Genomic DNA, 26,580 nt, shown 5'->3' with positions numbered 1-26,580 from the left:
TAATTTAATGAAATTAAATTATTTATAGTTCAAAGAACACTCTCATGTTCTAGAACAAATAAGTATAAATAATTGGTTGCATAATATTGTAAGAGCTAAATCAGAACTTATAAGCAACATATGCTGGGAATATACATGAGGAAGCTACAGATGTTACAGTGCAGAATCAACTATTGTTTTATGTGGCTAGGAACATTTAGTTTGAACTTGAGTTCTTTAGAATTTATGAAGAAATAGAGAAAAAGAGCTGATATTCATGATGGTTATAGGGCTTGTATAAATTGTCAAAGTGACACGAACAAGCTACATCATGCCTCTAAAGGCAGAAACTGTTTTACAATAATGTATTGGCTATTTCAATTGTAATGGTACTAAGTGCTCTCCAACATCCATGTCCTTGATTGCATTTCTGCTCTTCGTCTGGGCCACAGAGAGACTTACTTCCCAGCCTCCTTCACAGGTGGTTGTGGCGATGTGGCTGAAATCTTAACAATGTCATATGAGTGAAAATTATGTGCATCATTTAAAGGTCCAACCCAACAAAAATCTCCCCATGAACACTCCTCCATACACCTTTTTCTTCCTGGCTGTCAGGAATGGGGATGACCCCGGAATACGTTTGCTCAGCCTAATTCCCAGGGTAACTGTATTGAGAAGGCTCTTCAAACACATCAGTACTCTGAAAAGATCAATTTAAGTCTATACTATGTATGAGTCATTTTATGTTTTGTAGCCTATTTGTGACAACTTTTTGTCCACCCAGTCTAATGTTGAAATTGGAATTGAGAATATGCTGTTTCGTGTAGATGCATTTGAATAGTGAAGAAACAAAACCAAGAATCCACTCAACCTGCTGATTTTGTGACGGGTTTTGTTTTCATTGGTTTTCCAACCACAATACGCTCTATTCATCCATGTCTTCAGTCATTAGCACATCATTTGGACTAACTATTCCCAGGGCTGGCTTTATGGTCTGAGGAGTCAGCAGGAAACAACATAGACATGATCTCCACATTACATTGTGTATATTCTGCTGGGGCAGACAGATGATTAAAAACAAATGAATAAATTAGATGTAGGAATAATTTATCTTAAGGTTTCAATGATGTTAAAATTTCCTAATGTAAAAATCAATTTGGTATGTAAATTCAGTTGCTGAACCAGGTAATACATTTCTTTCTTAAAATAGAATTTGTTATTAATAATACATCAACACACTATTTCATTATTTTCCACAAGACTGTAATAAAACAGATGATGAAGACATTCCCTATAATTATTATATAAACATAACAGATACTATTTTAATATATGCAGAAAGGTCATTATGTACTATCATTTTTTTTTAAGATTTTATTTACTTATTTGTCAGAGAGAAAGAGAGAGCACAGGCAGGAGGAGAGGCAGGCAGAGGGAAAAACAGGCTTCCCACAGAGCAAGGAGCCCAATGCAGGACTTGATCCCAGGACCCTGGGATCATGACTTGAGCCAAAGGCATACGCATAACTGACTGAGCCACCCAGGCATTCCAGTACCATAAATTTTTACTATTCTTATAATGAACATATTTTTTTAAAGATTTTATTATTTATTTGAGAAAGAAAGAATGAGAGAGAGAGCACAAGAAGGGGGAGGGTCAGAGAGAGAGAAGCAGTCTCCCCACTGAGCAGGGAGCCCGAAGCAGGACTCCATCCTAGGACTCCAGGATCATGACCTGAGCTGAAGGCAGTCGCTTAACAAACTGAGCCACCCAGGTGCCCATAATGAACATATTTTTAAGACAAGGAAGATCTGAGTCTTGTTATCTGAAGCTTAAAAGAAACTTTTTAGGTAGCAAGAGGGAAAAAATGATTGGCAATTCAGAGATTCAAAGATGAGAACTGAACAATTTGACTTCAGATTTCAACTACCAAAAAGGTCTTCTTCATTCAAAAATTGTAAGAAATGACTCTCCTAGCAGCATATGGGAACATAGAAACATTGAAAGCAAGTCATGCTCATTTTTTTTCTTCCTCAATCTTATCGTAGAACTTGATTTTTTATCCAAGAGTTTACCTACTTGTATCAAATCTCATATTCTTTAGCATTGTTTATTGTACACATACATAAAATGTATTCTAAATATATTTATCACTCTTGAATTTTATTGTGTGCATCTTTCTTTTCCTAATAATAGCTCTGATGGCTTTCCGTTAACCAAGAAGAATTCATGACGGAATAATATCTACCCCAAACATTCATCCTCAATGTGTGATTTACAACTGAATATCATTACCACACAAAAGATTGAAGACTCAAACAATAAAATCTAAATACTGTGGTACATATGTGTGGTGCTGATTACAATGGGAAATAACAATGGTTTCCTGAGATCAAGTTGTCGGTTCTGGAAAATGCATAAATATAGATCAGAAATTCTTCAATTAGAAGATGATACATAGAATATGTATATGAAATACACATTGCTTCATAATCTTGGAGAAATTTCTTACAATATTTTGTATAATTAGATTGCTTACCTGCAAAAGATGGGTTAATGATATGCTAATCTTATAATCTTTCTCATATTTTTCATAAATACACACTCACACCTTTTGTGATACGCTTAGGTAAAAGACTTTTCTAGAAAGCACTTTAGAAAGCACTCAATGTTATACTCATTAGAAAAAGAGGAAAGAAGTATAAAATGTTATAGACTCCATCAACTTGTTTTCTCCTAGAAAACACATGATGCCCCTCTTATATCCTTTCTTTCAGCCAGCACCTCAGCTGTCACAGAAATGACAGAAAGTCCTCTCTCAGCTTCTTGTTTTCCCAAATCAGGATAAATGAGTGGCTTGAACATGATTCCAATAGCCTTGCAAAGCAGGAGGATCAACTTGTTCGGCAGCCCATTAGAACTCCAGACTGTGACAATTAGAGTCAGGAAGTAACCTGCTAATAACAAGAGAAAGGAGATCACAGTCTGCATGGCTCTTATGTGGACCTTGGTGCTGGGATCTTGGGATCTTCTACCACTGGATTGCATCTTCTTGAGATGTTTCCACAACGAAAAGATTAACAGCAGGAAAGATGTCAGGGATATAGCCAAGGGCACAAAGTTTGCTAGTGTGAATACAGTCATATTCAAAAGGCTTACAATGTTCCCCAATTTGGTCTGCCTAGCGATGTTTCCTTCATATGCATTTTCTCATATATGCTTACCACTGTGACATGAAAAACCAAAAGAACAAAGACCCCAACAGTATCACAAGAACTATACTTTTAACTTTCCACTTCAGGCGAAGAAAAATAAGGCTAGAGAAATTGGCTATTTTGAACAAATAAAATACGCTGAGGCTAGTACCAAGCCAGATACTAAAATGATTGTTTACCATCCATGCACTATGAACAATAAGTCTTACTTCTAAACTAAATAAAGCTGGATTCAACACAGCTGCAAACCAGTTTATTAACATAACCCAGAACAAACCGATTCTGGAGACCGCCAGAGCAGTGAGAATTTGATCAGCTGAGGACGTCTTTTGTCTCTTGACCCAGTCAATGCAGTTCACCACTGCTATGAAGCCACTGGCAAAATTTCCTAGAACAAATTCTGTTATTACTAGGATGGAAAAAAATGCCCAGTAGTAAAGTTACCATGTCTAGGAGGAAAAACAAACCAAAAAGCCAAGTCTAATGTCACTGGTTGTGATCCCTTGAATATTTGGACCTTACGTACTATAGGCAGCTGATCTCTGAGTGTGAAAGTAAAGTTCTTGTTTCTTTTAAGTTCTGTGACTAATGTCAAGCAGGAAAGCACCAGGGTATGCTAATAGATGAGCTCAATGCCGTCTTGATGAAAAACATTGTTATTCCCAAATAGCTAAGTTGACTCCGACTCACACACTGTGTGTCCTTGCCATGGGCTGGATTATTCCATAACTGATGTCAAAGTGAAAGCTGGGGTCACATTTGCTAACATGCAAATAAGGACATATTGTTTTGCAATTTGTTCCTTGTTTAACCTTTCCATAATTTGTGTTCACCAACTTTAGTCTTGAGGTAGTAAAATTTAAAAACCCAATACATAGAACAAACAGTGAATGTTCAAACTGTTTCATGGAGCTGGGTTATAGCTAAGATCTACAGCGCTATGGATTTATTATTACTTTTTTAATGCCAGATTTACATAGGAAGAATTCAAGCTTTTCCTATCAAAAGCATCCAGAAAAGATAATTCTCTCTAAAAGCTGGTTGCTGATAACTAATACTTTAAAAAGTTTTATTTATTTACAACCTCATAAACACACATACACACACACACACACACACACAAACTCACCCAAATACATATGCATCTCATGGATGGAATTACTGTCCTATAATTTCCAAAATGTAAAACCAGTGTCAGGAGATCATCCAGTTTAAATCCTCCCTTTCTCCCATGCAGACTTTTCAACCCATTATTTATTTATTTATTTTTAGTTTAGCACCATTTATTAAGTGATCTCAGCTGTTGTTATAGCTGCTGCGTGTCAGCCTGTTCTTAAAACATAAAATGCTCTTCCAATTCCTCTTGTCCAGGACAGAAGGATGTTCCAGGTAGCATGCCAACAGAACAAGAGACTCCGATGATGCCAGCTTCAATGATGGTGCCATCCAGAGAGGGAGAGGGTCATGGCACATTCAACCACGGCTCCAGAGGTTTTGAAAAAGGAGCCTTTGGGGGCCCAGGCTGCCTGGCATTTTGATGCTGTCGGTGTGGGTTTTGTACTCCGTAATGGTGTTGGGAGGTAAGTTAAGCACTCGCCGAAGCGTATCCCAGATTCGGGCTGTGGTTGCTTGGTCACTGACAGTCTTATTCCATATTGAAATAATGTCCTCCTGAAACCAGAGAGAGACCACAGCCCCACAGATCTCCTCCCCAACCATGAACTGTTCCCCCAACATGGCCAGGATAAGATTCTCCCAGCAACGGGATGCCAAGCCCTTCAGCAGCCAAATAATCCACTTGCCACCATTTTTATTTGCATCATCCTCCCACATGGGTTTAATTCCTTCTTTGAAGAGATGGAAGTCACCATGACCTGTCAGGTCCCCAGGACGTACCATGCGGCTATAAAACCTCCAGAACTGCTCCACAGAGGCAAAGGTGCCAATCTGTTTGATATTCTGTTCATAGCTCTGTGAGCTGGTGGGACGGCCGGGCATCCTTCTGGAGTACCAGAAAGTATAGTTGTACTGCAGGGGATGCTCTGCTAGTCCAGGAACAACAGCCTTCCTCTTACTGCTGCCCTGACTTTTGTCTCGTTCTGTTTCTTCCTTCTCACCATCTTTCTGTGTGCTGTTTTCTTCATTCTGATCATGGCCTCCACTGTCATCGTCTTTCAATGCATCGAACTTGTTGTTCAGCCTCTCACCGCCACCGTCGCCACTCTCAACCCATTATTAATAGCTACCAGATATATCTCTCATGCTTAGGGCTTTGATAAAGTTCTTTTTTGAGTCTATTTTATATTCAAATATTAATATTTAATTAAAATATTCAAGAATTTTGTAAACAGTTTTGGGCATTTCAAAAGAACATGTGTTTTCCATTGCCAATTCCAGTATTTTCCATATATGAATATTCAATTTTGTTTTCTCTGTTTAATTCATTTTTGATAACTTCTTTTTTAAGATTAATAGATGTTAAAATCAACTTTTACCCTTGAATTTCATTCAGATTCAGTTTTTGTAGTAATTGTTTTATTTTTTTATTTTTTATTTTTTTAAAGATTTTATTTATTTATTTGATAGAGAGAGAGAGAGCACAAGCAGGGAGAGCAGCAGGGGGAGTGGGAGAGGGAGAAGCAAGCTCCCTGCTGAGCAAGGAGCCTGATGCGGGACTCCATCCCAGGACCCTGGGATGATGACCTGAGCCGAAGGCAGATGCTTAATCAACTGAACCACTCAGGCACCCCTGTAGTAGTTGTTTTTAGCAGAGGATCTTGAGCCGGACTGCCAGGATGAGAAACCCAGATTGTCTGCTTCATACATCTCTGATCTTGGACGCTGTTTTGAAACTACTCTCTGCCTCATTATGATCATCAGTACAGTGCAGATAGTAATGATATCCTTTCCCAGTGGTCTTTGTGAGGAGTTTGTATACTATATTCCACCTTGCCTGTCTGGTACAGAAAGGGCAGGAATGTTGTTCCTTAGTCATTTGATCCTGTGTTGTTTGATACACTAAAGTTAACCAACCATAACTTCCATTTAGGAATAGAATGTAGCAAATTGAAAAAAGAAAGATTCCCTCCAATAACAAGAAGGATAGAGAGCAAATTGCCAAAATTGTATTTGAAATTCATCATAAAGCTGTGCAAGAAGGGAAGACCACCTGAACTAAAAACTGGAATACAGAGTCTTCTCAGGTAAAGAGATGATCTATATATTCAGTGCAATTCCTCTCAAATCCCGGCAGGGATTTGATATATATATAATATGGAATATTATGCAGCCATCAAAAGGAATGAGATCTTGCCATTTGCAACGACGTGGATGGAACTGGAGGATGTTGTGCTGAGTGAAATAAGTCAATCAGAGAAAGACATGTATCATATGACCTCACTGATATGAGAAATTCTTAATCTCAGGAAACAAACTGAGGCTTGCTGGAGTGGGGGTGGTGTGGGAGGGATGGGGTGGCTGGGTGATAGACATTGGGGAGGGTGTGTGCTATGGTGAGCACTGTGAATTGTGCAAAACTGTTGAATCACAGATCTGTATCTCTGAAACAAATAATGTAATATATGTTAAGAAAAAAAAACAAAAAAAGAAGAAGATAGCAGGAGTGGAAGAATGAAGGGGGAGAAATCAGAGGGGGAGACGAACCATGAGAGACAATGGACTCTGAAAAACAAACTGAGGGTTCTAGAGGGGAGGAGGTGGGAGGATGGGTTAGCCTGGTGACAGGTATTAAAGAGGGCACATTCTGCGTGGAGCACTGGGTGTTATATGCAAACAATGAATCATGGAATACTACATCAAAAACTAATGATGTAATGTATGGTGATTAACATAAAAATAAAAAATTTAAAGAAAAAAAGATAGTGCAGTATTCTCATGCAGCTAGATATATATATTAATGAAACACAATTGAGAGTCCAGTTTAATATTTACATTCATGGTCAATTTGTTACTGAGCCCAGTTGGGCTGCCTGTCACTCGAAAGGCCATTACTCAAGAGATGAGATTTTGTTTGTTTTATTTTTTAAGGTTTTTATTTATTTATTTGAGAGAGAGCATGTGCATACAGCAGGAAGGGGCAGAGGGAGAGAATCTCAAGCAGACTCCCTGCTGAGCATGGAGCCCGACACAGAGCTCGATCTCAGGACCTTGAGCTCATGACCTGAGCTGAAATCGGGAGTCAGACACTTAGCTGACTGAGCCACTCAGGTGCCCCTCAAGAGAGGAGTTTTTGATTGGAAAGGAACATGAGCTTTATTCAGGAGGCTAGCAACCTGGGGAGAAGGCCGACTCTTGTTCAAAGCCAACTCAGAGATTTCTGCCTGGCCCAGGGTTTTTAAAGGGGTTTAGGGTAGTTACTCAGCAAAAGGAGTGCAGTGGTCTGCAACATTTCTTGATTATGTGCAGACCCCATGATGCCAGCTACACACATGATCTCAGTGCAAGGGGGTCATGCTGGGGGTCCGGTTCTTATTCCGTGATGTTTAGGAGGACTCTGTTCTTTCAGCAAAGGAGGGCAAGGTCTCCTGATACACAAAAGAAGTTCAGTAAAATAATTTGTGACCTAAAAGAAGAAAAACATTTTGCTAAAAAGTTGCTACGTTAATCAGAAACCCAAGGTGGCTTCATATAGACTTGCTGGCTGCTGTGGCCTCGGAAAGTTCCGGTCCTTTACTCCTCAAGGCCAGTGGCCTACAAATCTCAAGAAAAGTAAATTAGTTCTTTCACAGATCAAGGGCCTTAAGTCAGTAAGTAAGGAGGGTGTTAACTTGAAGCAAGTGAACCCTTAAGACCAGCTGGAGTGCTACTACAAATGAATTCAAGAAAGGTATCGAGGCAATCAAGGGGAGAAATGATCTTTCTTTTGTATCCACAAACGAAGTTGGGACAATTAAATATCCACATTCATAGAGATAAATTTAGACCCTTATTTCATACCATACACAAAATTAACCCAAAATTGATTGTAGAACCTAAATGTAAGAGGAACAACTATAAACTTTAGAAAAAAACATAAAAGAAAATTTTGTAAACTTGAGTTAGTCAGACTTCTTAGATACAACATCAAAAGCACAATTCATAAAATTAATAAGCTAATAAATTGGACTGTGTCGAAATTGAAAACTTTTGTTCCCTATGATGTTCACACCCTAATTCCCTCCCCTTAAACATGGGCAGGACTTGTGACTTATTTCTAGCCTGCAGAATATGGCCAGCATGAAGGAATGTTGCAGATACTTAGGATCCTAAATCCCTAATTCTGAGTTAATTAAAAGGGAGATTATCCTTCACGGGCTTGATGTTATCAGGTAAAGCTTCAAAAGAGTGGCTGGGCCTCCACTGAGTGAGAGACTCTTGCTGGCCTTAAGTAAGTAAGCAGCCATGTGATGAAGTACACACGGAAAGGACCACAAGAAAATGAATTCTGCCAACAACCCATGTGAACTTGGGACTGGATTCTTCAGCCAAGCCTGCAGATGAGAATACAGTTTGTCAAAATGTTGGTTTTTAACTTGGTGAGATCCTGAAGCTGAGAACACAGATAAGCTTTGCCCAGACTCCTGACCCAAAAAAGCTATGAGATAATAAATGTGTGTTTGCATGCACCCCAATGTTTATAGCAGCAATGTCCACAATAGCCAAACTATGGAAAGAGCCCAGATGTCCATCGACAGATGAATGGATAAAGAAGATGTGGTATATATATATACAATGGAATATTATTCAAACCTCAAAAAAGTGAAATCTTACCTTTTGCAATGACATTGATGGAACTAGAGGGTATTATGCTAAGTGAAATAAGTCAATCAGAGAAAGACAATTATCATATGATCTCACTCTTATGTGGAATTTAAGAAACAAAACAAATGAACATAGGGGGAGGGAGGGGAAAATAAAATAAGACAAAATCAGAGAGGGAGACAAACCGTAAGAGGCTCTTAACTATAAGAAACAAACTGAGGCTGCTGGAGGGGAGGTGGGTGGAAGGATGGGGTAACTGGGTGATGGACATCAAAGAGGGCAAGTGATGTAATGAGCACTGGGTGTTATATGCAACTGATGACTCACTAAACTCTACCTCTGAAACTAATAATACACTATGTTAATTAATTGATTTTAAATAAAAAAAGAAAAAGACAAAGATCAAACTACCCAATACAGATCAACCAAAAAATAAATAAATAAAAATCAATGTGTGTTTGCTTGTTTGTTTGTTTGTTTGTTTTATTTAACGCACTAAATTTCTGGTAATCTGTTGCACAGAAAGAGCAAATGAATACAATGACAGTGATTCAGAATTTAGTGTTTTGGTCTATTTGATAGAGAAGATATCTATTCTATCAGGTGAGAAAAGCTCCACAATTTGGTTTGCTAGTTTTTTTGTTGTTGTTGTTTATCTGTTTGTCAATTTGTGCAAGAATATATCTTGCTTCTTCTGGAAAGGAGAATGTCTGTATTAGTGAATTTTACAACTGTACAAGTGAATTTTTGTGTTCTATATCTATTCTGTCCCTGGGCTGATATTATACAAAGAAGCAAGCCCTCTGTGTTTCTGTTTGCAACTGACAAAAGCCTTTGCCTGTTATTGTGAGTATGAAATTTTTGCCCACCTCTGGATACTCTTATGCAAGGAATTTTGTTCTAAGTGCTTTACAGAGTTTAAGAAACACTTATTAAAACGTAACATTTGAGAATTCCCGGAGAATGAAGAAATCGAACTTCTACTACTTTAAATATGCTCATCCATTTAAAAAAAAAAGAAAGAAAGAAAATCTTTTCTACAAAAACTACTAGTTCAGGAGTGTTTTTCTATAAGAAACCAGGCTTATATAATCCAAATGATTGCTATAACAGATCAGATTGGCATATGGTTTCCTCTGATGTTTTCAGTGTGGGATATGTTTTACTTGGTTTTTTTTTTAAAGATTTTTTATTTATTTATTTGACAGAGAGAGACACAGCGAGAGAGGGAACACAAGCAGGGAGAGTGGGAGAGGGAGAAGCAGGCTTCCCGCTGAGCAGGGAGCCCAATGCGGGGCTTGATCCCAGGACCCTGGGATCATGACCTGAGCCGAAGGCAGACGCTTAACAACTGAGCCACCCAGGCGCCCCATGTTTTACTTTTTATAAGATTTGGGGTTGTCATTCTAAATTCCTAAAATTCTTGTACTGGTTTACTGATAAGATAAGCTAATATTATGTTCACATGTTAAAATACACAAAAAATGTAAAAGTACATGTTCTAATAAACTGAATAGAAATTATGAAATGTTTTGTGTATCAACAGTAATTGTTTTCTGTAATATATCGGCTTAAAAATGTTCCAAGATTCTTAGTTATATTTAGGACTTTAGACTAATATTAAATTGGGTGATAATCAAAAATCTTTGGATTGTTTCTAGGTAAGATGGAATACTGAAATGTGGTCACCCAACATAGTTGATATATATGTATTCTTATACATATATATTTTTAAATATATATATTCATTTAACAAATTTATATTTTATGCAGTGCATAGAAAATATCTCTGGAAGTATTGCTTACTGAAGCTGTTTGGTCATTACTCTAGGTAAAACATCTTGTGAGTGCATTTTACTACTTTTCAGATTTACCTCTTTCTTTTTTCCCATTATTTCATGTAAAGAAAGATTAGTTGCACTACTAGGTATTTATCCAAAGGATACAAAAATAGTGATTCAAAGGGGTACATGCATCCCAGTGTTTATAGCAGCAATGTCCACAATAGTCAAACTGTGGAAAGAGCCAAGATGTCCATTGACAGATGAATGGAAAAAGAAGGTGTGATATACATATATATATATATATACACAAAATGGAATATAATGCAGCCATCAAAAGGAATGAAATCTTGCCATTTGCAACAGTGTGGATGGAACTAGAGAGTATTATGCTAAGTGAAATAAGTCAGTCAGAGAAAGATAATTATCATATGATCTCACTCATATGTGGAATTTAAGAAACAAAACAGATGAACCTAGGGGAAAGGAAGGAAAAATAAAATAGGTTAAAAACAGAGAAGAAGACAAACCATAAGAGACTCTGAGCTATAGAGAACAAACTGAGGGTTGCTGGAGGGGAGGTAAGTGGGAAGATGGGGTCACTGGGTGATGGGCATTAAGGAGGGCACATGATGTGATGAGCGCTGGGTGTTATATACAACTGATGAATCACTAAATTCTACCTGGAAATTAATAATACACTATATGTTAACTAACTTGAATTTAAATTTAAAAAAATAAAGATAGATTAGTGATCACTAGTTTTACAGTTTAGTCTATAAATTATAAATTATGGAGAAGAATCATGATGGAAATAAGGGAAGAACTGGCATTGTCCAGAGATCAGGGATTTGGATCAGATGAAACAAGAGTCCATTTTTGGAGCTCCAATTTTGGTGGTTGGAAATATGACCAAATGCTTTGACACAGTTTACATACATAGATGGTGTGTAATTCCCGTACCCTTCAATATGGGCCTCAGTGGTTTGCTTCAGTAAATAGCATGTCCTAGAACTGACACTGGTGAATCTGCCAGATGAGGTTTAAAAAGCCAGTCATCTTGGGACATCTGCCTTTGAAGCCTTGAGTCACAGTGCTGGAGGACCCATGTGGAAAAACCAAAGAGAAGCAGAGTTGAGATGCCTGAGCTCTTCCGGGGCCCAGCTGCTCGAGTGTTCCTAGTGCAGGCACCTGGAAGAGGCCATCACGATGACTCCAGCAGCCTCATAAGAGACTCAGTGCCAGAACCATGCAGCTGAGTCACTCCTGAATTCCTGACTCTTAGTAACCAAGAGGGGATAGTGATTATTGCTGTTTAAAGCTACTAAGTCTCAGGTGATCTGTAATGAAAAATAGGCATCTAATATAGTAAGGGATAGCTTCTTTTGTTAGATGGGAGCAGGGATTTTTTTTTTTTTTTGTCAATTTTAAATGGGGGGTAAGTGGTGAATGTTGGGGAGCTGAAGAAGCAGATTACATCGAACAGTTGTCATTCTCTTCAGTCACCCAAAAGCTGGATCCTACTCCTGGAATCATGCCTTATTCTATCGATCTCTAATTTTATTTTATTTTTTAATTTTATTTAATTTTATATTAGTCACCATACAATACATCATTAGTTTTTGATGTGGTGATCCACGATCCATTGTTTTCGTATGACACCCAGTGCTCTATGCAGTACGTGCCCTCCTTAATACCCATCACCGGGCTAACCCATCCCCCAACCCCTCCCCTCTAAAACTCTGTTTGTCTCTCAGAGTCCATCGTCTCTCATGGTTCATCTCCCCCTCTGATTCCCCCCCTTCATTTTTCCCTTCCTTCTCCTAATGTCCTCCATGCTGTTCCTTATGATCCACAAATAAGTGAAACCATATGATAATTGACTTTCTCTGCTTGACTTATTTCACTGAGCATAATCTCCTCCAGTTCCATCCATGTTGATGTAAAAGTTGGGTATTCATCCTTTCTGATGGCTGAATAATATTCCACTGTATAGATGGACCACATCTTCTTTATCCGTTCATCTGTTGAAGGGCATCTCGGCTCTTTCCACAGTTTGGCTATTGCAGACATTGCTGCTATGAACATTCGATCTCTAATTTTAGAGAACTAAATTGAAATACTTCCCCAGCCTCCCTTGAAATTATGAAAGCTCCTAGCATGGCTTTTTGATGTGCCAACTAGGCATTTTCTAGAATGTGCTGATGGTGTCCTACAAGGGAGACCCACTCAGGAGAGCTATCGGGCAGGGGGAGGCCAACAGCCATCTGCAGCACACACACACCTTTTTCCTGCTACCCATTCAGATGCTAGCCAAGGCCCTAGGTCCTAGGAAAGGATTTTTCAGATGTAATTAAGGTCTCAAATCAGTTGATTTTGAGTTAATCAGAGAGGAGGCTATCCAGAAGGGGCCTGACTTAATCAGATAGACTAGGCCATCCCAAAGGTTAAGAGACTCCAAGCAGCAGAAAGAAAGCTTGTGATCTTCCCTTCCTAACTGCCAACCACTTGACTTTGGGTTCAAACATTAGACAGCCTGGCAAAGAGTGCTCAGCCAGCCCCCAGGGTCCTGCAAGACAATTCCAGGTAATAAATCCTAGTGGTTCTGCTTCTCTAGTTCAACCCTGACTGATACAACACACATTGTGGGATCTATCTCCATTGTATTAGTATTGTACTACTGCACTGCATAACAAATTAATCTCCTGTAAACCTTGGCAGCTTAAAACAACACTTACGTATTACCTCACAATTCCTGTGTGCCAGGAATCTGGGCACAGCTTCGCTAGATGCCAGTGGCTCAAGGATTCTCACCAGGCTGAAGACAAATTATCCATCATCTCCAAATTATCCATCATCTCGAGACTCAACTGGGGGCTGATGCACTTCCAAGCCCACGCACTTGGCTATTGGCAGTTTTCAGGAATTCACTAGCTATTGACTTCTAGCCTGTTCTAGCTAGAACAGGCTTCTTGTCTTATAGTCCTCTCCATGGGGCAGCTCACAATATGGCATCTGGCTTCCCTGAGTCTGAGGAAACAGAGAGCAACTATATTAGTTTGCTAGGGCTGCTATAACAAAATACCACAGATGTGGTGGCTTAAAAAAACAAATTTATTTTCTCACAATTCTGGAGACTGGAAGTCCAAGATCAAAGTGTCAGCAAGCTCACTTTTGTCAGAAGCCTCTCTCCTTGACTGGTAGATGGATGGCCACCTCCTCACTGTGTCCTTATATGGTTGATCCTTTGCCTGTGTTTTCTGTGTTCTAATCTCTTCTTATGAGGACACTCAGCATATCGGATTAGGGCCCACCCTAATGAAACCATTTTAACTTAATTACCTTTTTCAAAGCCCTATCTTCAAATACAGTCACATTCTGAAGTACATGTGAATTTTGGGGGGACACAAGTCAGCCCTTAACAAGCACCTAAGACAAGTATAACTTAACATTATGCCCTACACATCTGCTATATTTTGTTCATTAGGAGGGAGTTACTAAGTCTACCTCATACTCAAGGTTACAGATTATATAAGGGCACAAACACCAGAAGGCTGAATCATTGGAAGCCAACTCAAGGCTGTGTATCACACTCATTTGAAGGGGGAAAAATAAATCATTGAGACAGTCACTTTCCCAGGCCTCCTTGAGATTATATGTGAGATTATGGCTGAGGCTTTATCAAATAGAAGCTAGTAGGCAAAGAAACAGGGACTATGCAGAATCTAGTGTGCAAGGTAGTGCCACCATATTGGTGAAACCAGTATCCATTGTCTATACAGTCTGAGGCATACCCTGTTGACTCTCTCTGCAGTGGGCATCAGTGTCAACTTCGCCTTGTCAAATCTGCAGTGATTTGTGGTATTGTAGGTGCCAGTGGCAGCCTCATGACCTCATCCTTTGGCGAGACTATAAATTCTCCAAGTTAACCAATTGTTACAGGATTTTTTCTCCCATCTTAGAAGATGGGTTAAACTAATGGAAGAAAATACCTCTAAATACTACCTTTAAAGAGTTTCCTGATAGAATGATCCACAGAGTGGCCTTGGTTTGAATCTTCCTTACATCTTCCATTTTTGTTTTTCTCAGTAATGTTACTATGCCATTGTTACTACACCAATGTTATACTATACTATGTGTTATACTACACTTACCAATGCTACTATATTCCCCTTTTAACATTCTCTAGATCAAAGTAGGAACATTTCCATATCACCACAAATGCTGAAGTTAACAAAAATACTACAGGAACCAGGGAGGGAGGCTACCTTATAATGTCTATTTTGCCGACATAAGGTCACAACATGTAATGCACCACAACCCCAAGAGAGAGCCCTGAAGTCCAAAACACCTTGAAATCTCAAAGTTTTGAGCCTCCCCTTGAGAAGTTTCAAGGCCCATCCAGTCGCTGTCCTAACTCCCACATACCTTGCTAGCCCCATATTAAAGTGTCCCTCGGTTCAAGACAAAGCAGATTTGGGAGTGTTCCCCTGCCTACTCACTGGGCTCCTTCTAAAAATAAAACTTTCTCTACATCAAAGCCAGTGACTCAGAGATTGGCTTACTGCACATGGTATAAATCTGATTTCAGGATTTTGTTAGAGGCAGTTAGTTAGGTTGTAACAGGATGCCTGAAGACCAGTGAAGAGGAAGTCATGGCCAGCTACTGGGAAAGTCAGAAGCCTGTCCAGCTAGCATTCCAAAGCCAAGCCACAGGAAGCTGGATCAAACCAGACAGGCCCAAGATAGCTGACAAAGTCGGGGGAAACCTTTGACCAAACAAGGAAGAAAAGGTGTGAAACCCTGCCTCCAAGAAATCCCCACCTCAAGTAATGAATATTCCACCCCCTTATTAACAGCTGTCAATAAAAGAGAAACTGGAAGCCCTGTGGTCCTCTCTCTCCCTCTCTTCCTCTCTTCCTCTCTTCCTCTTCCTCCCTCCCCTCCCTCTCCCTCTCCCTCTCCCTTCTTCTCCCTCCCTCTCCCTCCCTCTCGGTCTCCCTCCCTCCTTCTCTTTCTCTCTCTCACCCACTCTCCCAACTCGATACTGTACTTTCGCTTTAACAAATTTTCCTGATTGTACCACTCATCCGCGGTGCTGTGACTGTCCTTAAATTCTTTCTCATGATGAGACCAAGAGCCTTCAGTGGCATCTTTAGGATGGGCCGGGTGGAAGTCTCAGGGCATGGGGTCTCCCCAGTTGACCTGGCAACAGTTTGGCAACAGAAACCTGTGTAAGAATCAGCACAAGATAAATTAAAAAGAGAAGGAAGTCACCATTGTCATGGCTTTTACATGAACTTCAGTGTTAGGATCTTGGTACCCTATGATATTAAACGCTATCCTCCTGATACGTGTGCAAAAAGAAAAAAGTATCAGAAGAAATGATGCTATGGGAAAAGGTAAGGGGATGGTAATCTGAACATTGATGAGCACTAAGAAAATAATACTTTGTGTTTCATACATATTCATCTTCCATGTCTTGACTCTAAATTTAAAATAACAGGAATTATGTGGCCTATCACTGGGAACTAAAAAGAAAAAAGAGTTAAGACCCCAGAAAAATACTAATAATCACCCTATTTATTTTCCACTTCAACCAAAGAAAAGAGGATGGGAAAAAGTAGCAATCTTCTGGAAATACGAAGATGCCGAGGAAGGTGTCAGATCAGACACTTCAGTGGTTGATCATTACGCAAAACAGAATATTAACTTTTTCAATTTGACCAGTGCTATGCGGATCTGCAGAGAGCACCAGTAGAAGTGAATCAGTCAGCATCATGATCAAGAAACATATTCTGGTAATGGACAAGCTGAAGAGGATAAGACTAATGAAGTTGATCTTCCTCTTTCTTACCCAGTTGATGCAGTTCATTATTCCAATCAGTCCATTTCTGCAAATACCTGTTAGGAGTTCCACAGTTCCAACAACCAAAAAGGTTGTGTGCTTGAAATTTCTTCTGAGTGAAAAATTACCATCCTAAATATCACTGTTGATGAATTGATGGATTGAAAACAAATAGTTTTTGAAGTGCTTTTTGTTTTTATCCTGGCTTCCATTTCCTTTCAGTAGATGCCAGCTTCTATTATCACATTGGTCCTCAGCAAACATTGGGAAAACCATTTCGTTCATTTAAAATGTCTTAGTTGGGGCGCCGGGTGGCCTAGTCGTTAGGCATCCGCCTTCTGCTCAGGTCATGATCCCAGGGTCCTGGGATCGAGCCCCGCATGGGGCTCCCTGCTCCGCGGGAAGCCTGCTTCTCCCTCTCCCACTCCCCCTGCTTGTGTTCCCTCTCTCGCTGTCAAATAAATAAATAAATAAATAAATCTTTAAAAAATAAATAAATAAATAAAAATAAAATGTCTTAGTTGGTGATTTCCTTGCCAAAAAATGTGGATAATTCTTCTTTTTAGTAATGCCTCCTATGACTTTTCATGTTCTAAGATGAGTGAAAGAATAGAATTTAGTTTGCTTAGATGCAAATCGAGATTCTCTTTCATTGTTTATCTTCTGTCCTACTCCAAAATACACATAAAAAATGAAAATCCCCAAACAGGAATTTCTAAGAGCCATCTGTAGAATTAACATTGTTGTAGAAAACTGAATTAAGAGATGGAAACTCACCATCACAATTAGCATCATCATTGACTACAGCACTTAAAAAAGAAACCAAATAAAAAGCACCAATAATTCAACTCTACCTAAGCTGATAGAAGGTTGGTGCCTAGAAATAACATAAATTGGGGAAATGTGGCAAAAATGAATCTCAGTAGTTGAAGTTTAAAAAAAATAAATTATTTTTTACCAGAATAATCTTTACTTGGATAATTATAGTAATACTGATCCCTATTCTCTAGATAACGTGCTTATATATTACAAAGGATTTTTATCTTTGATATCACATTTGCTTCTCAAATACATCGTTCAGTAAAGATAGAAGAACATTCTATTGTGAAAATGTGCAACCGAAGATCACAGAATTTAAATGGTTTGCCCCACATCATGCAGCAATATGGCCGCTCAGGCTTTATACGATACCTTTTCATCCACAGGAGGGGAAGACTGATGGGAAGAAAGACCTTCCTCTGCCCTTTGGTCCTTCTAGCAGGACTTGGATTCAAATTGACACAAGACAGACTTAACAGGAGAAAATCAAATGTAATAGGCATAGGTAGGGGACATGAGATTCTGAAGACAAGGAGACAACAGGAATCTTACAATATGAGCTAAGGAGAGGGGGAGGGGCTGAGGACACAAAGGGAAGGAAGGCCATTAGCAGGAAGGTGAGAGGAGATGCTTGGAAAAACAAGGTTGTCCTATTATGCAGACAGTTCCTTAGGTAAAGGGGTGTCTCTGTTAATAGCTCTCTTCCTGGTACAGGCTCTCCTTTCCAATGTAAATTTAGGCAGTTGTGGGGGAGGCAGAGAGCTTTTCCTGTATCTGCTGGGTTTTAGTCACTTTTTTTTAAGGTTTTATTTTTAAGTAATCTTTACACCCAACATGGGGCCTGATCTCACAACTCTGAGATCAAGAGTTGTACACTCCAACTGAGCCAGCTGGGTACCCCTGGGTTTTAATTACTTTCAACTCAAAGTAATCTTTATGCCGAAGTCTTGGATCTGCTATATTGACGCATTATACTGTTTTTACACATAAAGAAACTTTTTAGGGGCATCTGGGTGGCTCAGTCAATTAAGTGTCCGACTCTTGGTTTCGGCTCGGGTCATGATCTCATGAGTCATAGGATCAAGCCCCGAATCAGGCTCCATGCTCAGTGGGGAGTCTGCTTGAGTGTTCTCTCTCTGCCTCTCCCTCCACTGGTGTGCACTCTCTCACGTGCCCACCCTCTCTCAGATAAATAAATAAATCTTTTAAAAAAAACTTTTTTAGAGGTTTGTATTCATCTTAATAAACTACACACATCTGTAGGACTAAATCTCCTTGCACTTCTGTAACTTTCCAGAATTGGGACCAAAATACACCAAATACGTATGGTACATATGTGTATCAAATATGTATGTGTATGTAGATACAGATATAAATAATATGAATATTTATACTAAATTCTCCTTCACAAGGAGTCTCCCACTATACCACCTGACCAGAAGTATATGAAAGATAGTGTCCATTTTCCTGAGCCCTTGACTAGTCCGGATGCCATTTTCTGGTTGTTGTAATATAGTTTACCAATAGATGTCCACCAACCTTTGCATTTTACATACTTTTTCTTTTGGGGTGTTTGTTTTTTTGTTTTCGTTTTCTTTTCTTGGGGTTTTTTTGGGTTTGTTTGTTTGTTTGTTGCCCTAGGTATTCATTCTTCTTTATTCTTCTGGGGAAGTCTGATTGATTCTATGATGTTTCCCAGACCTTAAGCAAAACAAGCTACTCTAAATGGGAGCTAGGGGATTGGAGGAGAGGGTGGGGTATTTACATATATGGCTGAATTTGGCAAGAATTGATATTGCTTGGCACATTGTCACTGATTTGCCAGCTTGGAGCATCAGTCAGGATTGCAGTTTGTCCAGTTCCAGGTTGCTCATCCAGCAACTTGGTGTCCCTGTGTGGAAGGCTGTACAGCAATGTGGCCATGCTTCTGCGTGTCGCATACATAATGTGAAGTTCAAATTAGAAACAAACACCAAGTCTAGTTTTTCCTCAAGGGTTACTGTTTTTCCTGCTATGTCCTGTTTATCCTGCTTCTCTGCCTTACAGCCAGATTTTCTTCCCGACTGCCAGCACTGCTGACCTCCTTTGCCCTCCAACCCACAACCTGACACAAAGGCAAAGCCCTCTTCCATTACAGACTTCCTCACAAGCTTTCACAATGGCGTAAGGTCTAATCCCTCCCTGTATAAACCCTATGTTCCATAACACTCACAGTGGCGATATGCAAGAATGGCTCATGGAAGTAGTTCCAAGGAAACCAAACTTTGAGGATATGTTCTCTGAGCTATCTGGAATTATTTCTTTCATAAGATAGAGTTAAGGTCATTCATGACCTTCTTTCCAATGATAAAGGGGACATCCATGGCATGCAGCGACAATAATTACTTAAATTATCATCTGTAGATAGAGTCCCACAATCAAGTGTCTATAGAAGAAGGCAAGGTGAGCAAGTAGTTGTTATCATCAAATATATTAGTGAAAAGAAGAAGTAGAACGGGGTTGTTTGGTTGTTTCTAAATGTGCTGGAAGGGGCACCTAGGTGGTGCAATCAGTTAAGCGTGCGACTCTTAATTTTTTTAATTTTTTTTATTTTATTATGTTATGTTAATCACCATACATTACATCATTAGTTTTTGATATAGTGTTCCATGATTCATTGTTTGCATATAACACCCAGTGCTCCATGCAGTACGTGCCCTCTTTAATACCCATCACCAGGCTAACCCATCCCCCCACCCCCTCCCCCCTAGAACCCTCAGTTTGTTTCTCAGCATCCATCGTCTCTCATGGTTCATCTCCCCCTCCGATTTCCCCTCTTCATTTCTCCCTTCCTATTATGTCTTTTTTTTTTTAACATATAATGTATTATTTGTTACAAAGGTACAGGTCTGTGATTCAACAGTCTTGCACAATTCACAGAGCTCACCATAGCACATACCCTCTCCAATGTCTATCACCCAGCCACCCCATCCCTCCCACCCCCCACCACTCCAGCAACCCTCAGTTTGTTTCCTGATATTAAGAATTCCTCATATCAGTGAGGTCATATGATATATGTCTTTCTCTGATTGACTTATTTCACTCAGCATAATACCCTCCAGTTCCATCCACGTCGTTGCAAATGGCAAGATTTCATTCATTTTGATGGCTGCATAATATTCCAGTGTGTGTGTGTGCGCGTGCACGCACGCGCGTGCGTGTGTATACACGTATATACCACATCTTCTTTATCCATTCATCTGTCGATGGACATCCGACTCTTGATTTTGACTCAAGTCATGATCTCAGCGTCCTGGGATCGAGCTCCTTGTCGGGCTCTGCCCTCAGCTGGGAGTCTGCTTGAGATTCTCTCTCTCTCCCTCGGCCCCCTCCCCCCTGCTTGTGCTCTCTCTCTCTCTCTCTCTCTCTCTTTCTCAAATAAATAAATAAGGGGCGCCTAGATGGCTCAGTCAGTTAAGCAGCTGCCTTCGACTCAGGTCATGATCCCGGGGTCCTGGGATGGAGTCCAGCATCGGGCTCCTTGTTCGCCCAGAAACCTACTTCTTCCTCTCTCTCTGCCTCTTACCCTGTCCCCGTTCGTGCCCACTCTCTCTCTTTCTCTCAAAATAAAATCTTAATAAAATAAAATAAAATAAATCTTTAAAAAAATTCTCTCTCCATCTACTTCTTCCTCACCCCCTAAAAAAATAAATGTGCTGGAAAACTTGAAGAACGAAAATGATGAGTTCAGGTAAAAGATCAGAAATTTGCTATGACCGTTATAAAAGAAACTTATCTGTGGGAGCAGAAGGGCTGAAATTTCTGAAAAACAAACCAAATCAAATCCTACAATAGATGAATTGCATTGCAAGATGAGTTTACAACCTCACAAACTCCTGTGTTTGTGGGCGTTCGTTAACAAGAAATGAGATCCTAACATTTGGGATGAGGATGTATGGGCAGATTTCAAAGAATCTGGGGAACCTTGAAGCCCTCAATTCTGCTGAGCCTCCTTTGTCAGAGGAAGCAGCCTCCCTCCCCTCACTGAGGTTAGTTTTCCCTTGCCTCAAAAGCCTATAATGACTTCCCCCGAGGTGGTGGCCTTGTAGAGGAATGCTGATCCTCCAGGATATATCTGTACCTCCTCTTGGTGCTTTGACCTATAACCATACTCAGCTCCCAGAAGGCCCCGAATGATTAGCTACAAAGTGTGATGTGTGAGAAGGTAAAATACAGACCAAAAGAAGTGTAATGTTTTGCTAATTTTGTATCAACACACACCTGAAGAATATGAATAGGAATGGATCCTAAAGATAGAAGGAATTAAAAATTGGAACAGACCAAATATAATCATATGGGCCCACTAACAGATATTCAAAAACAAATCGCAAACGAGGTTGTTGAATGAGTAGTCCACGTACAATGGAAAATACGTGGGGGGGTTTCCAGTTTAATATTAGAATATGGAAGTGATATAAAAAAATAGCATGGAGTATTTTTTTATTACAAAAAACTCACATAGTATTCAAAACTCGTATCGTATTCAACACAACCAATTCTGGAGATAAATGTGTTACAATAAAGTCACCCAAGGAAATCTGATACCAGAGGCAACAAATGCTTCTATGATATCCCTGAGGTAAGACCAAAGGCCACATGATGGTTTTTCTTGCCCTTTCCTTCCCTTACATCAGGTATTTAATGTGGCCCTATTATTAATATGTCCAGTATTTCTTCCACACAGTTTGGGTTAGTGTAATCAAGGGTAGAGTTTTCGTGGGTTGACAAGAGCAGGGGGAATTGGAGGAAGATCTCCAAGTTTTAAAGTATTCGGAGTTGGAAAGTTTTGTGTTGATTACTTCTGTGACCTGAATGACCCAGTGCATTATTTTGTCCTCAGAAGGGATGGATAGTGTCTGTATATTTGGAATTAAGCCATACCTGTTAAAAAACAACATTCAACACAGTAAGTTTGAAGATTTAACTGGCTTTATTAAACGATTCATGAATTGGGCAGCATCCCGTCCAGCAAATAGAGGGGGCTCCAAGAAGTCGTATAAAATGGAAGGTTTTTATAGAAGGGGAGTGAGGTCAAGAAAGTTATTAGCAAAAGAATTGTTCTCTGTGAGGCTGCTTTCTTGGGGGAAAAGCAAGGTATTATTATCATTGCAGATTACCTTATCTTTCTTTAGGGATGGACTGGACCCAGCAGGCAGATTCATTGGTGCTGATGGAAAGTGTGCTGACTGACCGGATAAGACTGCATTTCTGCGGGGAGGTTGAAACAGCATTTAGATTGGGTATTGAGCCTGAGTTTAGGACCTGGGGTCTAAGGGGCACCATTTTGGGCCTGTGGTTTTCTTTTGAACAGTCCCCACCTTTTGACCAGAATCGCAGTTTAACCGAGAGATGTGATCAAATTTTAAGGCGTTAACACCACTCTCGGCTACCACATTACAGTTCCCGGTTCTTGTTGCTCCTTCAAATGGTACCTGTAGGTCATGATGTTTTTTACTTAGTCTCTGTGAATATTCATAAGTCACCGTTTCTTTCTTTTTTTTTTTAAGATTTTATTTATTTATCTGACAGAAAGAGACACAGTGAGAGAGGGAACACAAGCAGGGGGAGTGGGGAGAGGGGGAGGCAGGCTTCCCACGGAGCAGGGAGCCCAATGTGGGGCTCTATCCCAGGACCCTAGGATCATGACCTGAGCTGAAGGCAGATGCTTAATGACTGAGCCACCCAGGCACCCCTATCTGAATTTTTGTGGTCTCTGCACTTTTATTCTCCCAATGTCAGTACTAGAAGCAGCCCACAGGTTTTGGGGAGGTTTGGTTTTGTTGCTGTTGTTGTTTGTTTTGTTTTGTTTGGCACCTCAGCTATAGAGGGGAACTTTATTAGGATTCTTCCTCTTTTATATCAAGAACAGATTGTAAATACGGGAGCCTGGGTGGTTCAGTCGTTAGGCGTCTGCCCTCGGCTCAGGTCATGGTCCCAGGGTCCTGAGATCGAGCCCCGTATCAGGCTCCCTGCTCCGCGGGAAGCCTGCTTCTCCCTCTCCCACTCCCCCTGCTTCTGTTCCTTCTCTTGCTGTGCCTCTCTCTGTCAAATAAATAAATAAAACCTTTAAAAGAAAAAAAAGAACAGATTGTAAAGAACATAAAAGATCAGATTCAGGTTGACCAGGAAATTCTAAGGTAAAGTCTCCATTAGAAGCAAAGTATATTAGCCCTTTTATTTTAGAAAGGAGATCTCTACCTAATAAATTAACTGGAGCTGGATCACATGGCAAAAAGGAATACTTCTCAGTTAAAAAGTCCCAGAGTCACCTGTACTGATTGAGATGAAACTGTGAACTTCATTAGATAACCCCCACTATGGAAACCTTTCTACTCAGAGAAATTTGTTGTCCTATGAGAGCAGGATTTAACATAGAAAGCGTAGCTCCAATATCTACTAAAATTTGGCAAGGTTTTCCATTAATTCTAATTTCAGTTTCCCAATGGCTATTGAGGGGAATTACTGGTAACAGCTTACCAGAGAATCCCTCCAAGTCCTATCAACCCTGGGAGGGGCCCATATAGGAGTCCTCCCTTAGGGGGCACTCAAACTGAAGAATTTGCATAGGACCTTTGAGGACAATTTTTTTTTTTTCCAGCACTCCATTTGATTACAAATAGAACACTGATCTTTAGGCCATTGTTTTGACGGTAGAGTCCTAGAAGGGCAGAATGTGCAGGGCCCAGATGTTATTTTAGGTCTCTGGCCTTGGAGCTGCTGTAGCTGTAAAGCCAACAATTTGGCAGATGTGTGTTTCATCTTACTTGAAGTTGCTTTCAAAATGCTCAGCTGTAGCTATGAGTTCAGTCGGGTTGGTGGCCTCCTGTCCTATCCTTTGCCCTTTTTTTGGGCCCACGGATCTCTGGGGACAATGCATTTACAAACAGAGCGACCAGAACAAGCTGGGCGACCTCATTTCTTGACTGGAATCCAGAATGCTGAAGGAAGAGCCTCCAGCCACCTCCAGAGAGGCTGGGACGTCTGCCCCGGGTTCATCTTTCTGTTGTTTGCGTGTTTGAATAACAGACCAATCCCTGGGGGGCGGGGGAGCTCTAGGAATGGCTTTTTAAAAGATTAGCTGCTATTCTGGGAGCTTTTTCTGATTTATAAGAGAACCATGCTGGAGACACAATAACTCAAATATCATCCTTGGAATTACGCCGTTCTGCTACCCACATCCATTTTGGGGCTTCGCCAGGTCCTACCGACATGTGCACTAGCTGATAAAGCTCTGGCAGCCTGGGGTCATGGGCTCAGATCAGGATTTTAAATTCTTTTAAAAACTTCTGGGGATCCTCCTTGGTTTAGAAAATTCTTTAACTATGGCCCTTAGTGTAGTCTTTGACCAAGAAGTGAAAGATAGCCCGGGAGGGTCGCCTGCCACCTCAGGTGGTTTTATCTTTAAAGGTAGCTGCTTCCGTGTCTCTTCAGAGTGGAAAGGCAGTTCAGATAGAGATTTAGTAGCCAGGATGACCTCAGGGGTAGAAGGGTGGAGGGGTACAGTGGGAGTCCTGTCCTCCTGTCTTAGGTACCTCTCGTGTTTTTAATTTCTCGTAACCTTCTGTAACGAGCCTCTCACTAAGGTTATTTTAGAATCTTGAAATCCGTAGGAAGAAGCTTCTGCACACCAATTAAAACAGGCATCCCTTTCTGTTTGCTTCATTTGGGAAGTCTTCCTTTCAAGCGCACTTCTTAAATGAACAACCTTGTCTAATTGGAATGTTCCCCATATTGGCCATTGTAATTCTAGGTTATTTTTCGTGAAATTTTTCCATCTTGCTACATGTCTGCAACTTCTGGGACTAAAGTTCTTAGACAGAAAATAAACCGGCGTGCCGGAAGGTAACAGGCTTGACTCTGTAGAATTTAAGGATCCCATTAGCTCAGACTTTGGGTTTCTTGAAGCCAAACTAATACCTAAAATGGATGTGCTGTGCCGTATATCTCACTGCAGTTTTTTTGAGGTTGTCGGGTGACCTAGAGTCCGTCCAACCTGTTCTGTGACCAACTTATTCTACCATGAGAGTCTTCTTGAGGTGGCAATCTCTCCAGCAACCTTTAAATGCTTCACCCGGGCCCACCAATGTTTGCAGTTTTTTGGCCTCCAAAGACCCCTGCTAAAAATAGCCTTTAATCGACCCAAAACAAGACATGCAAATGTGCGCCTTAAAATGTTGGCAGTACTGCATCCTGGCCACAAGAAGCCCCTGTGTGCACGACCACCAACTCCGTCGAAAATTTGCGGAGCTTTCCTACCCGGAGAATTATAAGCTGAGAGGCTGTAGGCTTGGCTCTGGGCAGACCTTTCTGCCAGCCCAGGTGGGCTCTGAGCAAATATACTAGTATAACTGGGCCCTGGGAAAATAGGCCAGCTCAGTTGGCTCTGGGCATAATTGTCTGCCAGTGCAAGCTGACCTGTCCTATAAAGGAAAGTCAGTTAGATTGGTAGCTCAAATGCAAAAAAGAGCCTCTTGAGGAGCTGACCCAAAGCCTTCAGAAATGGCGAGAAAGACCATGAACTCAAAGGGTTTGCAGGTACCATTGCCTGTGTTTTTCATCCCTGGATGCTGCCAGAAGTTTGCTTCAGATCCTGTTGCTTCCACCAAATCTGTTAAAAAACCCAAGTGCAGCCTAGTTTGAAGATCTAATTGGCATTATTAAATGATTCATGAATTGAGCAGCATCCTATCCAGCAAATAGAGGGGGCTCCAAGGAATCATACAAAATGGAAGGTTTTTATAAAAGGGGAATGGGGGCAAGAAAGTTCTTAGCAAAAGAAAAGGATGGTTCTAGGTCAGGCTGCTTTCTAGGTGGAAAAGCAAAGTGTCTTATGCAGACTACCTCATCTTTCTTTAGGGATGGACTGGACCCAATAGGCAGACTCGTTGGTGCTAATGGAAAATTTTCTGACTGACTGGGTAAGACTACATTTCTGGGGGAGGTTGAAACTATAATTAGGATTGGGTATTAAGCCCAAGTTTGGGAGCTTGGGTCTAAGTGACACCATTTGGGGCCTGTGGTTTTCTTTTTTAACAGACCCTTTTTCTCAGTCATACTTTCTCTCATAATTCTCGTAGCTGGTTGGTTACATACCCTCAGCCTTATCCTGTTCCTTGTACAATGACCTTAGAAATCATC

The 26,580-nt window shown here is 40.4% G+C and overlaps 1 protein-coding gene and 1 pseudogene across 1 annotated transcript in view; both read right to left on the bottom strand.

Moving 5' to 3' along the window:
* Positions 1 to 2,739: 2,739 nt before the first annotated feature.
* LOC113922281 lies at positions 2,740 to 3,642 on the bottom strand (annotated as a pseudogene).
* Positions 3,643 to 4,668: 1,026 nt separating this feature from the next.
* The window catches only part of LOC113922282 (eukaryotic translation initiation factor 4E type 2-like), a 33,989-nt gene continuing 12,077 nt past the window's right edge, over positions 4,669 to 26,580 (bottom strand). Inside the window, exon 3 of the mRNA XM_035729330.1 lies at positions 4,669 to 5,418. Coding sequence (XP_035585223.1) covers positions 4,669 to 5,418 — 750 coding nt within the window. The remainder of the gene's footprint in view (positions 5,419 to 26,580) is intronic.

This window comes from Zalophus californianus, chromosome 9, assembly GCF_009762305.2.
Source record: "Zalophus californianus isolate mZalCal1 chromosome 9, mZalCal1.pri.v2, whole genome shotgun sequence".
Taxonomy (NCBI): domain Eukaryota; kingdom Metazoa; phylum Chordata; class Mammalia; order Carnivora; family Otariidae; genus Zalophus; species Zalophus californianus.
Note: the sequence above shows the minus strand (reverse complement) of the source record. Positions and strands in the feature narration are given on the sequence as shown.